Consider the following 13,764-nt stretch of genomic DNA (forward strand, 5'->3'; position numbering starts at 1 on the left):
TTTTTTTTTTTTTTTTTGCAGTACGCGGGCCTCTCACTGCTGTGGCCTCTCCCCTTGCGGAGCACAGGCTCCAGACACGCAGGCTGAGTGGCCATGGCTCACGGGCCCAGCCGCTCCGCAGCAAGTGGGATCTTCCCGGACCGGGGCACAAACCCGTGTCCCCGGCATCGGCAGGCGGACTCTCAACCACTGCACCACCGGGGAAGCCCCTTGGTGGTTTTGATGGGTGGTCTCACCGCACATCTCAGCCCCTCAGAGTAGCTCACTACCTGCTGAGAAAGCTGCACAGCATCACAGAGAACACTAGCTTCTCCCATTTTTGCTGCTGACAACTTTGTGACATAGAGAAATGATTGAATTTCTCTGTGCTTCAGATTCCTGGTCTGTGAAAGCGCTGTTAGTTGGGCCTTGTGGGGGAGCAGGCAGGAAGCAGTCTGGGAGGCGCTGGCCCTCTTCTCACCCCTTCCCTGGCTGCTGCTGGGACAGTGCAGTGAGTAGTAGTAAGGATGGTAACATTTTAAAAGTTGCTTTCTCTTAAGTTTTCTTTTAAGGTTAGATTGAATGGCAGTTCTCTAGAAAATTTTATTTTCTAAGCCTAGCTGGGTAGGAATTTGGATCAAGTTGGCGCACTGAATTTTGCTCTTCCCAAATCCCTTAAGATGATGAAAAAGAAAAAAGAAAACTTAAGCCGTGTGTCAGTAATATATAGTATTGTTTTCTGTATTTCTAACATACGTATCATTCTACAAGTTGTTTTCACCAAGCTTTACTTTTTTTGAGGTTTATATGTATTGAAACACAGCTGTAGTTTATTCATTGTAACTGCTGTATAGTATTTTATCATATGAATATGGAATTTAAGCTGTCTTCAAATTTGCCTATTGCACTGCTGCAATAAATATCCTTTTGTATGTACATGCGAGTTTCTCTAGGGTATATCCTGAAATTGCTGGGTTGTAATAAGAATGATTCGCATTTCAGATCCGTGTGGAAAGGCAGACATGTTTAGTAAGAGTTTTGTCTGGATAATTAACTATCAAGTAGTAAAGAAAATACATCTAGACCCCTACCTTACCACTCTTTAGAAAAAAAAATTGAGATGATTAAGGAGCTAAATGTATTAAAAAACTTTAAGAAGTGTAAAAGGGGAAAGTAGAAGAATATTTGAAAATTTTGGGGTAGAGAAGGTCTTCAGAAAGACAAAACAAGTTATGAATGCTGAAAGAAAATATTTGTAACATAAGGTCACACACCAGCAGAACCCCATGCAGTCTCCCCCACCCAGTCTCAGGCCTGGCCTCAGTCACCCTCTCCCTCACTCCCCCTCAGCATCCTTGCTTTGCCTTAGGGCTTCTCTAGTTTCTCTCCATGGAATGCTCTTGTCTTTTCAAGGCTTTGGCTCAAAAGTCATCTTAGAATATAATTTATTACCCAAACTGGGACCGTTTTGAGAAGGAAATGGAGCATAGTTAATAACTGCACTGGGATAGTAGTTGTAAATTGGGTCTGTTTCAGGAAATGGGGGCATACGGTCATCCTAGCTGAGATTGGCTTTCTACCTGCCAGACATGTCTCCCTTTCCCTTCTCCCGTCCTGTTTTATTTATAGCACTTTATCATAGTATTTTGTGGTCACTTATTGTCTATGTCACCTCAAGATAAGATGCCAATCGTGGTCTCATTCTATGCCAGCATTTAGAGCTGTTGACACACAGTATATACTGTTCAGTAGATGTTAACTGAATATGTGCATGATATTTCTGCCTTTGGCCTTGAAGTCTTGTGAAGATGTCATAGACACATGAAAAATACAGTAGTAGTGGTATATACAAATCATACTTACATAAAACAAAATGTTCTCATTTATAAGAACTTTTTTTGTGGCATGTTCTAAGTAAAATTTTTCATTAGCTAAATTTCTTAAAAAACAATTTTCTAAGCTTGTGTATTGGATATTTAGGACAGTTCCTTGAGAAGCATCCTCAGGCATTCATCTTTGGATATATCTGTATTGAATAACCAAATGAATTCCTAGAAGTGGAATTGCCATGGTAGAGAATATGCATATTTTCAAGGCTGATGCTGTATAAATTGCCATTCTTCTTTAGAAAGCACTTTGTACCCATTTTACATACACACCAGTAATGTGTTGAAACAGTACCTTTTTCTCTAAACCCTCACCAGACACTAAGCATTATTTTTTAATATTTTGCCAGTTTCTTTGTTTTACTTTTCTGTCATTATTGAAGTTGACTTCATTAATTTTATTTCCTTTGTTAATCCCGTATTTCTGTCATGTCTTATATTTCTGTTGCGATCATTTTTTCTTATTGATTTGTAAGATACATATGTATATGTATATCAGAATTTTGCTGTTGTGCTTTTTCTGGTTTGCGGTTTGCCATTTTAGGGTGTCTTTGTTTTACAGAAATATTTTTTCTCTGTCAAAGATAACAATCTTGTTGTTTGTGCTTTTGGGGGTTGTGCTTAGGAGGGTGTCCTCTGTCCCTTGTTTGTATATGTGTTTCTGTTAGGTTTCTTGAAAGTCCCGCAAACGTTACCTGGTCTTTTGAAGGACCTCAGATTGGAAATCACTTTGGGAGTATCAGTGTCCTTAATTTTCTTGCCTTATCCTAAGCGTCAAGGAACAAATTAAAGGGACAAAAAGCTTTCTGGAGAGAGATTTAGGACAGAAACCTAAGACTGGTTGCAGTAACTCTCTAATACTGTATTTCAGCAAAAAGATGTCTTTGCTTATAAGATACTGTTATTTACCTCTAAGATTAAAAGAAAAGTACTACTCATGAAACCATAAAATGCTAGTGATTGTGGGATGGATATTGACTTCAGAGTTTTTAAGATATGAACATGTGGGTATTAGAATTCGTGAACTATGGAATATGTCAACTTGGACTGCAGCACAGTTGTTTTTATTTATTTTTTAATAAATTTATTTATTCATTTAATGTTTGGCTGCATTGGGTCTTCGCTGCTGCACACGGGCTTTCTCTAGTTGCGGTGAGTGGGGGCTACTCTTTGTTGCGGGGCGCAGGCTTCTCATTGTGGTGGCTTCTCGTTGCAGAGCACAGGCTCTAGGCACGTGGGCTTCAGTAGTTGTGGCGCGTAGGCTTCAGTAGTTGTGGCACAAGGGCTTCAGTAGTTGTGGCTCGCAGGCTCTAGAGCGCAGGCTCAGTAGTTGTGGCACACGGGCTTAGTTGCTCCGCGGCATGTGGGATCTTCCCAGACCAGGGCTCAAACCTGTGTCTCCTGCATTGGCAGGCGGATTCTTAACCACTGCGCCACCAGGGAAGCCCCAGCACAGTTGTTTTTAAATCTTGTGGTTGCATTGTATAGTTTTTTTGCTTGTTTGATTTTGGCTAGGTAATTTTTTAAAGAAAGCTTTATTGAGATATAATTTATGTACCTTAAAATTCATCCATTTACATTGTACAATTCAGTGGTTTTTAATGTATTAGAGATATGTGCGGATACCACTACAGTCAATTTTAGAACATTTTCATCACCTCAAAAAGAAACCCCAATACAATGGAATATTAATTCAGCCTTAAAAAGGCAGGGAATTTTGATACATGCTAACACATGGATAAACCTTGAAGATTTCTGCTAAGTGAAATAAACCAGTCACAAAAGGACTGGTGACTCATATGATTCCACTTATATGAGGTCCTTAGAGCAGTCAAGTCCAGAGAGACAGAAAGTAGAATGGTGGTTCCAGAGGCTGGGGGAGGGGATGGAGAGTTAGTGTTTACTGGGTGTAGAGGTTCTTTAGGGGAAGATGAAAATGCTCTGAAGATGGATGGCGTGATAGTTGCACAACAATGTAAATGTACATAATGCTACAGAAATGTACACTTAAAAATGGCTACAATGGTGAATTTTATGTTATGTATATTTTACGACAGTGAACGACAAAAGAAACTCCATATACTTTAGCCATCACCTACTATTCCTCCACCCCACCCCACCATCCCTAAGCACCCACTAATCTACTTTCTGTCGCTATGGATTTGGCTGTTCTGGACTTTCATATGAAAGGAATCATCAGTCACTATGATTGGCTTCTTTTACTTAGCATATGTTTCAGAGTTTGTCTAAGCTGTAGCATATATCAGTGCTTTGTTCTTTTTTGTGGCAGAATAATATTCCCTTGTATGAATATACCTGATTTTATCTGTCTTTTCCTCCGTTGATGGACGTGACATTTGGATTGTTCAAGGTTTGTATAGTTATTTGGGGACTTAACTTGAGATCTCATGATTCTAAGATGTAAAAACCTACTCCACCTGTATTAAGCAAAGAGGACTTACTGTGAGACTATGTAGGCAGTTTAACAGGTATACAAGGAGAAAGAAAGAAATACAGCACCTTCTCTGGGGGTTGATTCAAGGAGTATGAGCCTAGGCAGTTCCCAGTGTGTCTCGGGGGGCCTTTGAGGTCTCTGGGCTCCACTTCTCTCTGCTCCTGTTCTGGTCTGTGTCTGGACTGGCGTCCTCTGCTCCCCTGTAACTTCTCTGGCACATGCTCTGGCTCACCTTGACTCCTACTCTGGCCACTTCGCAATAGCTAACGTTCTCAATTCAGATTCCTGGAGGGGGATCTGATTGGTACAACCCGGGTCCAGTAGAGTAGTTCACTTGACATAAACATCATGTCAAAGCCACACCTTAACAGGGCCAGAGTTTCTAGGAGTGCAGAGACCTGGTGTGACCTGCCTCTGTAGGGCACTAATGCTAGTCAATCTAAAGATGACCTGATTCTCTAGGCCAGTGGTCATCAAACTTTTTGGCCTCAAGACTCCTTTTATACTCTTAAAAATTATTTGGGCCTCCAAAGAGCTTTTGCTTATATGGGTTATATATGTTGATATTTACCATATTAGATATTAAAATGGGGAAATTTAAAAGATATTTATTTTAAAATAATATAAACCCAAATCTTAACGTAAATAACATTTTAATAAGTATTTTCCAAAACATAACAAAAAATTTGATGAGAAGAGTGGTATTGTTTTACATTTTTGCAGACCTCTTCTGTATCTGAAAAGAAGGTAGCTTGTTTCTCATTTCTGCTTCTGCATTCAATCTTGCAGTATGTTTTTCTTATATATATATAAATTTATTTTATTTATTTATTTTTGGCTGCTTTGGTTCTTTGTTGCTGTGCGTGGCTTTCTCTAGTTGCGGCGAGCGGGGGCCACTCTTCGGTGCGGTGCGTGGGCTTCTCATTGCGGTGGCTTCTGTTGTTGAGGAGCATGGGCTTTAGGTGCGCAGGCTCCGTAGTTGTGGCTCACGGCTCAGTAGTTGTGGCTCTCAGGCTCTAAAGTGCAGGCTCAGTAGTTGTGGCTCATGGGCTTAGTTGCTCCGTGGCATGTGGGATCTTCCCGGGCCAGTTTTTGAACTTGTGTCCCCTGCATTGGCAGGCGGATTCTTAACCACTGTGCCACCAGGGGAAGCCCCAGTATGTTGTTTTGATGGAAGTTTATGAAGAAAAGCTAACCTCAGGTAGACATGTATTTAGAAAAGGGAGGGGGTATTTTAATAGCCTTTTAACATAATTGTGGATATTCTTCGATATCACACCCAAACCAGACAAATGATAAATTTTTAAACGTTAGTTACTGTGTAGAATCTGAAACCGTATTAGTAAACCTTTCATATTCTGTCACATAAAACATTTATTGGTTTGTCTTTCGCCTATTTATTTAACTGTGGTAAAATGTTTTGTACTTTAAATATTTCATTTACGCCTTATTTTGTAATTCTGTATTGGTCATTTGGAAAATATTGATTCATTGAGTTATGCAGGTCTTCAAATTTCATTATGTATTATAGGAAACTCACACTTGTTAATACCACCACCAATCTTGCCAGAAAAGTCTTTAAATGTGGGGAAGCTTTCAGGCTCATGGTGGCAGATGGAAGTTTTTCCAAAATCCTCATTTTCAAAAAAAATTTGGCAGTTTTTCTTGAAGTGATAGGCTCACTTTGTTCTTCCTTGAAAGCTTTTCTATCCCTAATGCCTTCTTAGCCTGTCATTTTGGGGCAGAATTATTTAATAAAGACAATATTTCCTCTGCGCAAATGCTTACCTTATAAATACTCTTGAATCCTTTTCACAGTTGACTTTTTCACAACCCCCAAGTTTACAGCCATAGATTTTTGTTTTTGTAATATGTAATGTTTGTGTTTCAGATATTTACTGAAAGAAGGATGTTTACTGAGCAGTTGCTATGTGCTGGCTCCTGAGCTAAGATTTTATGTGTGTTCACTTTATGTAGGTACTGGTATTATTTGTGATATGTTAAAGAAACTTTTTTAAGTATAGAGGAAAAGACCCATTGATGTTTTTAAAGCCCCAGTAACTTCTATTATATTAAGTAAGTAACATGAGAGAAAGCTTTTACTGATGATAGTGGTTTTGTTTATGTAGCTATAGTTGTGTTATTAGAAGCACACCTTGTGCTTTAGTACTTATCAATTCTTTTCTTTCCCCATCCTGTTTAGGTGGTTTCCTAGAAGCATGATTGTTTGTTGCACTTGATCTCACAACCTGGTGAGGACTTCTTTACTGATAATGTCAAGTTCAGGTTATCCTCCCAACCAAGGAGCATTCAGCACAGAGCAAAGTCGTTATCCTCCCCACTCTGTTCAGTACACCTTTCCCAGCACCCGTCACCAGCAGGTAAGGAACAGCTATTATGCAAGTTGCATACATATTTTGTGTTTTTCTTTACTTTTCCCATTTAATACATTTGTTGGTCAGAAACCAAATACAATTATATATATATATAATTGTTATATATATTTTTTAATGGCAAGAACCATTCTCAAAGGTGGGGGACCAAAGGTTAGGGATTAATTATCTTCTTATTGTGACTTTATGCCAGATTTCAGGAGGTGAACATGTCTCTGCTTCTGATTGTAGGAGTTGTTGATGGATAGAGAAGAATCAATTGCCCAGAGTTTCTAAGTTAAGACCTCTGTTTATGCGCCAAGTTCTGGTTGAGTATTAAGCTGACCGGACGACTTGGCCTCTCTTGAGTGAGGGCCAGATCCTGTGCTAAGGTTTTCTATATGTGTGTTTACTCTGTGTAGCTACTGGCATTATTTGTGATATATTAAAGAACCTCTGCCTTCTTGAGAGATTTGATGGTAGGAAGATGAGTTTGCGTGATTGTTTTACCTTGTGAAAAATAAAATAGGTGGAATTATCAGCTTAGAGTGTGCCAGGGACGGGGGTGTAAGAGGTTTGACGAAAAGAGAAGGGAAGGGATGAAATGGTCATTTTGGAGAACAAGAAAGCACACTTACCAGCAAATATAGTTGAGTACTACTGGGTACTACCAAGGACTCCTTTAAAGCATGGTCATGATTACAAAGTGAGAAGGGACATCCTTAACCTTGTTTCTGTTTAGGGATACATTCAGTCTTTCACTATTAAGTATAATATTAGTCGCATTTTTTTGTAGATGTCCTTTTTTGGTTGAAGAAGTCACTTTCTACTGCTAGATTGAGGATTCTTACATGGTTAGGTGCTGAGTTTTGGTTGTGTGTCCTTCCTGCCCCAGTGCTATTCATCTGATTACTGATTTCCTAGATTATTGTTGCTGCTGCTTTCTTTCTTTTTTTTTTTAATCGACTTTGGGATTTAGTTTATATATAATAAAATTTTATTTTATGTGTAAATTTTGACAAGATTCATACAACCATAAAACCACCACCAAAATGAAGAAAGAAAAAAATGTCTATCACCCCGGAAAGTTCCCCTGTGCCCCGTCCAGGTCAGGCCTCCTCCCCCGCTTCCCACAAACCTCAACTCCCAGGAAACTGTGGTCTGCTTTCTGTCATAACAGATTACCTTTGTCTTGAGTTTCACATGAACTCTTTTGTCAGTGGCTTTTTTTCTGTCCCATAATACTTCTGAGGTTTATCCATGTTCTGGCGCATCTTGGTAATTAATTTCTTTTTATTGCTGGGTATGGATATACCATAATTTGTTTATCCAGTCACTTATTCCAGTTTTTGTTTATTACAAATAAAATTGTTTAGGAAATACGTATCTATGTATTAGCTGTATCTACTAGATTACATAAAGAAGCTTTGCCTTCTTATGGTGTTCTTGGGAGATACGTTTTTAATCTTATCAAGTCCATTTTATTAATTTTTGTCTTTAATATTTCTTGCTTTTTGTGTCATATTTGGGAAGTTTTTTGCCAAACTCAAGGTCACTAAGATTTTCTTCTATGTTTTCTTCTTAGAGGCTTTAAAATTTTAGGTTGTTACATTTAAGTTTGTGATCTATTTTGAATTACATTTTGTTTATGGTGTGAAGTAAGGGTCGAAGCCATTGTTTTGCATGTGGGTATTCAGTTGTTCTAGAAATCATTTATTGAAAAGATTATCCTTTCCTCACTGAATTGCTTTGGCATTTTCATTGAAAATCAGTTGATCATATATATGTGAGTATATTTCTGTTTTCTCTACACTGATATGTTTTGTCTTTCTTTATCTCACATCTGTGATTTTTCTGTGTAAACAAACATTTAATCTTTTAATAAAGCACTGCACACTGTTCTTGATTATTGGAGCTTTATAATACCCTGAAGTTAAGTAGTGTGATTCTTTCCTGAATTGTTGTTTTGGATATTCTAGCGCCTTTGCATTTTAGAATCAACTTGTCATTGTCTACAAAAAAGCTTGCTGGGATTTTGATTCAGACTGTATTGAATCTAGAGATTAATTTGGGAGAGAATTGACAACTTTGAATTGTTCTGGTCAACTGGACAACTTTGAATGTTCTGGTCCATGAACATGGTATATCTCTCCATTTATACAGGTCTGCATTAATTTTTCATAGTAATGTGTGGTAGTTTTCAGTGTACAGGTCATGTACATCTGTTGTCGCATTTATTCTTAAATATGTAATATTTTTAATGTGATTGTTACTAGTACTTATTTTTGAATTCAGTTTTCAGTTGTTCATTGCTGCTATTATGTATATTTATCTTCTATCCTGAAAACTTACTTGCTACTTCTACTTGCTTTTTTATGGATTTCATAGGATTTTCTATGTAGGTGATCCTGTAACCTGAGAATAAAGACAGCTTTGCTTCTCCCTTTCCAAACTGGATGTCTGTTCTCTTTCTTCCTTATTGCACTGGCTAAAATACCTAGTACAGTGTTGAATAGAAGGGGTGAGAGGGAACATCCTTGCCTGGTTTCTGATTTTAAGAGGAAAGCATTCAGCCTTTCACCATTAGGAAGGTTATTAGCTTGGGAAGTGTTTCCTCCCCCTGTATTTTCTTAAAGAGTCATCGTAGGATTGGTATTGTTTTCTTCCTTAGATATTTGATAGAATCTAAGCCATTTGGGCCTAGAATTTTCTTTGTGGGAAGAATTTAACTGATAAATTATTAACTCAATTTCTTTAACAGTTATAATTCAGATTCTTTAATGAGTGTTTTTTTTTTTCCTTTTTTCTTTATTAGTCTAGTTAGAGGTTTATCAGTTTAATAGATTCTTTTCCTTGAAGAACTAGCTTTAGTTTCTTCCATTTTTTACTTTTTTTTTTGTATTTTACTGATTTCTGTCCATATTATTTTCTCCCTTCTATTATATAATTGCCCACATATATGTGATTTCTGACTCCTTTCACTTCTTTGTATATATTCAGGTTTCCTTTTGCTACATTTTCTTCCTGCCTGAAGAGCATCACTTCTCTTAGTGCAGGTCTTTTGGCAGTGAACTTGCTCAGCTTTTATTTACCTGAAAAAGTTTACTTCAACTTGAGTTTTGAAGAATGCTTTCACTGGATATAGAATTCTAGGTTGACAGTTATTTTCTTTCAGCATTTTAAGAGATGTAATTCGTTGTACTCTGACGTGTTTGGTTTCTGACCAGAAGTCTTTGCTCATTCTTATCTTTGTTTATTTAAATATATCTTTTTCCCCCTCTGGTTACTTTTAAGATTTCTCTCTTTATCACTGGTTTTCAGCAATTGATTATGATGTGCTTTGTTATGCTTTTTGAATGTATATGTTACTGACTTTAGCATTCACTGAGCTTCCTGCCTCTGTGTATTCGTCATTTTCATAAAATTTGGGCAGTATTCAGCCATTATTTCTTCAGGTATATTTTCTGTCTCCTCTACTCGTAGTTTCCTTCTGAGACACCAGTTACTCCTATATTATTTTATCCTACAGGTTACTGGACCTCTGGTCTCCCCCCGCCCCCACCCCGTTTTTGTACCCATTTGCTTCATTTTGCTCTGGTTTCATGTTCACTGATCTTTTCTTCTGCAGTTTCCAACCTACTGTTAATTTCATCCTGTGAAATTATCATTGCAGGCATTGGATTTTTAATTTTTGATTAGAATATGAACATTGCTGGCTTTTGCTGTATTCCTTTAAAGAATGTTGGATTCCTTTTGGTAGGCAGTGAAGTTACTTTTGAGCTTTATTTTTAAACACTCTTAAGGCAAGTTTAGAATCGTCTTTATTCTAGGTCTAATTTATCCTCCAATTCTGAACTTGCCACTTCTGGGCTATCTACTGAATATCTCGTGTATCCAGTGAGATTTCTTATCTCTGGCTGGAGGAAATTTGAATGAGCTCTGGCCCTGTGTGAGCTCTGGGAATTGTTTGTTTTATCATTCCTTCTAAGAGTTTTTTCTTCAGAAGTTGTTCTTAGTTCAGCCTTTAAAGACTGGGCTATGCTCTCCCTATGCATTACAGATTGGAATTCAGCCCGACACTTAAGGGAACACAAATTCATATTTCAGGAAATATTTCTCAGTGTAACTCCCTCCTCTCTGGAAGTCTCCAGAAATTCTGTCTGGCTTTCCCAAACTAGTATGGTTGCTTCTTCAGTGAATAAGATTCTGGGGCACTGTTTGGATGCAGTTTGGAAATCACCTCCAGGCAGAAAGCCTGGATTATGCTAGGACTCCCCACACTTGTGTCACTTTTCTCAGAGGTCAAGTCCTGTGCAGCCTGTTGTCCAATGTCTGAAAGGAATTCCTACACTTTGTCCAGTTTTTTTTGCTGTTTACTGTGGAAATGTAGTTTGGACAGTGTTACTTGCTCATAGCTGGAAGCAGAAGTGCACTATTGTTTCTTTTATTTCGCTCCTTACTCTTCATTTGTCTTGCTGGGTGCATCCTTTAGGAATTCTTTCAGAGACACTGTCACTGGTGAATTTTCTGAGTTCCTGAATTCTGAAAAGTTTATAGTCCTAAAATTTGAACGATGATTTGGTTACTGAATTTGTAGGTTCAAATTTGTTTTCCTCTGAACTTGGAATATGTATTTGTGTTTCGTTCTGTTCAGTGTTGCTGATAAGTCTGCTTTTATTATGATCCTTCTTACTTTGTAGGAAACCAATTTTTTATTATGACAAGTAGAGTTTTCTCTTCATCTTTTGTTTTCTAAGGTTTTGATATGTCCAGTGTGGATTAATTTTTTAAATCTGCTCAACTTTTCTCTTAGGCCCCTTTAAATCTGAGGTCTATGTCTTTTTTAACTTCTGAGAAATGCTATTCTATTATTCATAGAATATTGCCTCTCACCTGTGGATATTGAATGTTGGAACCTTGTACTGCAGTTACCATTTCTAACTTCTGTAATTTCTGTATCCTTGTGCTCTACTGTATTATGAGAGAATTCCTCAGCCTGGCTTTGCTTGCACTTGCCCTTCACCTCTGTCTGTTCTACTATTGTTTAATTTCAGTGATCAACTTTTTACTTTCTTGAATTGCTATTTGGTTCTTTTTGAGGATATTTTCAATACTTTTGTGTCCTTTTTCACTTTCACTTAATCTTGTCTCTATTTCTTTGGTTGTAAATTCTTTATTTTTTGAGTTTTGGCATACTTTTTTTAAAAAATGATTTTGTCTTCAGTGTTTTTTCTTGTTTATGTTTTCAACTTTGTACCTGATATGTTTTCATAAACTGTGTATGAGATAATCTTTTTACTGTTATTTGCTTCTAATGAAAGGTTCTGGACTGCCTATCCTACTCCATGTTTCAGTCTGGCCAGCTCTACTTTATCTGTTGATGATTTTCTAAACTTTTGTTGATATATAATTCATATAACATAAAATTCACCATTTTTAAGTGTATAATATAGTGGTTTTTCATATATTCACTATGCTGGGCTACCATTACCATTATTTAATTCTAGAACTTTTCCATCACCCAAAATGGAACCCCATACATAATAGTAGTCAGCTGCAATTCCTGTCTTCCCTCCGTTCCCGACAACCACTAATCTACCTTCTGTCTCTTGATTTGCATCTTGTAGACATTTCATGTAGATGGAATCATATGTGGCTTCTGAATCTTTTTTTTTAACTTAGCATTATGTTTTCTAGGTTCAGCTATCTTGTAGCATGTATTAGCACTTCATTTTGTTAAATGGCCAAATACTGTTCCATTGTACAGCTGTATCATGCTGTTTATCTATGTATGAGTCGGTGGACATTTGGATTCTGTCTTCTTTTTGGCTATTGTGAATAATGCTGCTTTGACAATTTGTGTACAAATTTTTGTGTGTGGACATATGCTTTTAGTTAGTTTGTCTGTATACCTAGGAGTGGAATTCCTGGTTTATTTGGTAATTCTGTGTTTATCTGTTTGTGATTGTTAATATCTTTTCTAAAGAAGCTTTGACCTTTTCAACAAAAAGTCAACAAAAGAAAAGTAGAAAAACAAACATAAAACACCCACCTAGAATGATGGAAAAACTATTACTCTTAACTAGCAGGTTGATTCTCTGGACTTCTGTTTCTTCATTTGTAAATATACGTGGATTTAACTAGATGGTTTCTGTGTCCCTTCCAGCTTACCCATTTTAAATTTAAGATAGGAGTGCTTTTTAGGATTTCATATTGAACACAAGGGTTTGAGACCTTATTATGTGAATAACGTAGATTAGGAGTTATTGTGATATGTTACTAGAAGAATAAATCAAATATAGGTTGAGATTTCCCTGGTGGTGCAGTGGTTAAGAATCTGCCTGTCGGGCTTCCCTGGTGGTGCAGTGGTTAAGAATCCGCCTGCCAATGCAGGCAATACGGGTTTGAGCCCTGGCCTGGGACGATTGTACATGCTGCGTAGCAACTAAGCCCATGTGCCACAACTACTGAAGCCTGCGAGGCTAGAGCCCGTGCTCTGCGACAGGAGAAGCCACTGCAATGAGAAGTCTGCGCACCACAATGAAGAGTAGCCCCCACTTGCCGCAACTAGAGAAAGCCTGCACGCAGCAACAAAGACCCAGTGCAGCCAAAAATAAATAAATAAAATAAATAAGTATATTAAAAAAAAAAAAAGAATCTGCCTGCCACTGCAGGGGACATGGGTTCGAGTCCTGGTCTGGGAAGATCCTACATGCTGCAGAGCAGCTAAGCCTGTACTCCACAACAACTGAGCCTGCACTCTAGAGCCCGTGAGCCACAACTACTGAGCCCGTGTGCTGCAACTGCTAAAGCCCACATGAGCCTAGAGCCCATGCTCTGCAGCAAGAGAAGCCACCGCAATGAGAAGCCCCTGCACCACAACCAAGAGTAGCCCCCGCTCGCCACAAATAGAGAAAGCCCACGTGCAGCAATGAAGACCCAATGCCCCCATAAATAAATAAGTAAATTTTTAAAAATTAAAAAAAATATATAGGTTGAACAGGAAATCTCATTTTGAATTCTTTTGAATGATATATAGTTAATGTTGATTGTTTTAGGTTATGGGAAAGAG

The 13,764-nt window shown here is 37.8% G+C and overlaps 1 protein-coding gene across 2 annotated transcripts in view; it reads left to right on the forward strand.

Moving 5' to 3' along the window:
* NCOR1 (nuclear receptor corepressor 1) overlaps positions 1-13,764 on the forward strand; it is a 150,409-nt gene that overhangs the window by 14,533 nt on the left and 122,112 nt on the right. Inside the window, exon 2 of one of the 2 annotated variants that reach the window (XM_007462662.1) lies at positions 6,524-6,701. In XM_007462662.1, the coding sequence (XP_007462724.1) occupies positions 6,594-6,701 (108 nt within the window). In that variant the 5' untranslated portion in view covers positions 6,524-6,593. Of the gene's footprint in view, positions 1-6,523; positions 6,702-13,764 lie in introns of those variants that run through there. The other variant, XM_007462663.1, reaches the window with a different exon arrangement.

Source organism: Lipotes vexillifer, unplaced genomic scaffold, assembly GCF_000442215.2.
Source record: "Lipotes vexillifer unplaced genomic scaffold, Lipotes_vexillifer_v1.1 scaffold982, whole genome shotgun sequence".
NCBI lineage: Eukaryota > Metazoa > Chordata > Mammalia > Artiodactyla > Lipotidae > Lipotes > Lipotes vexillifer.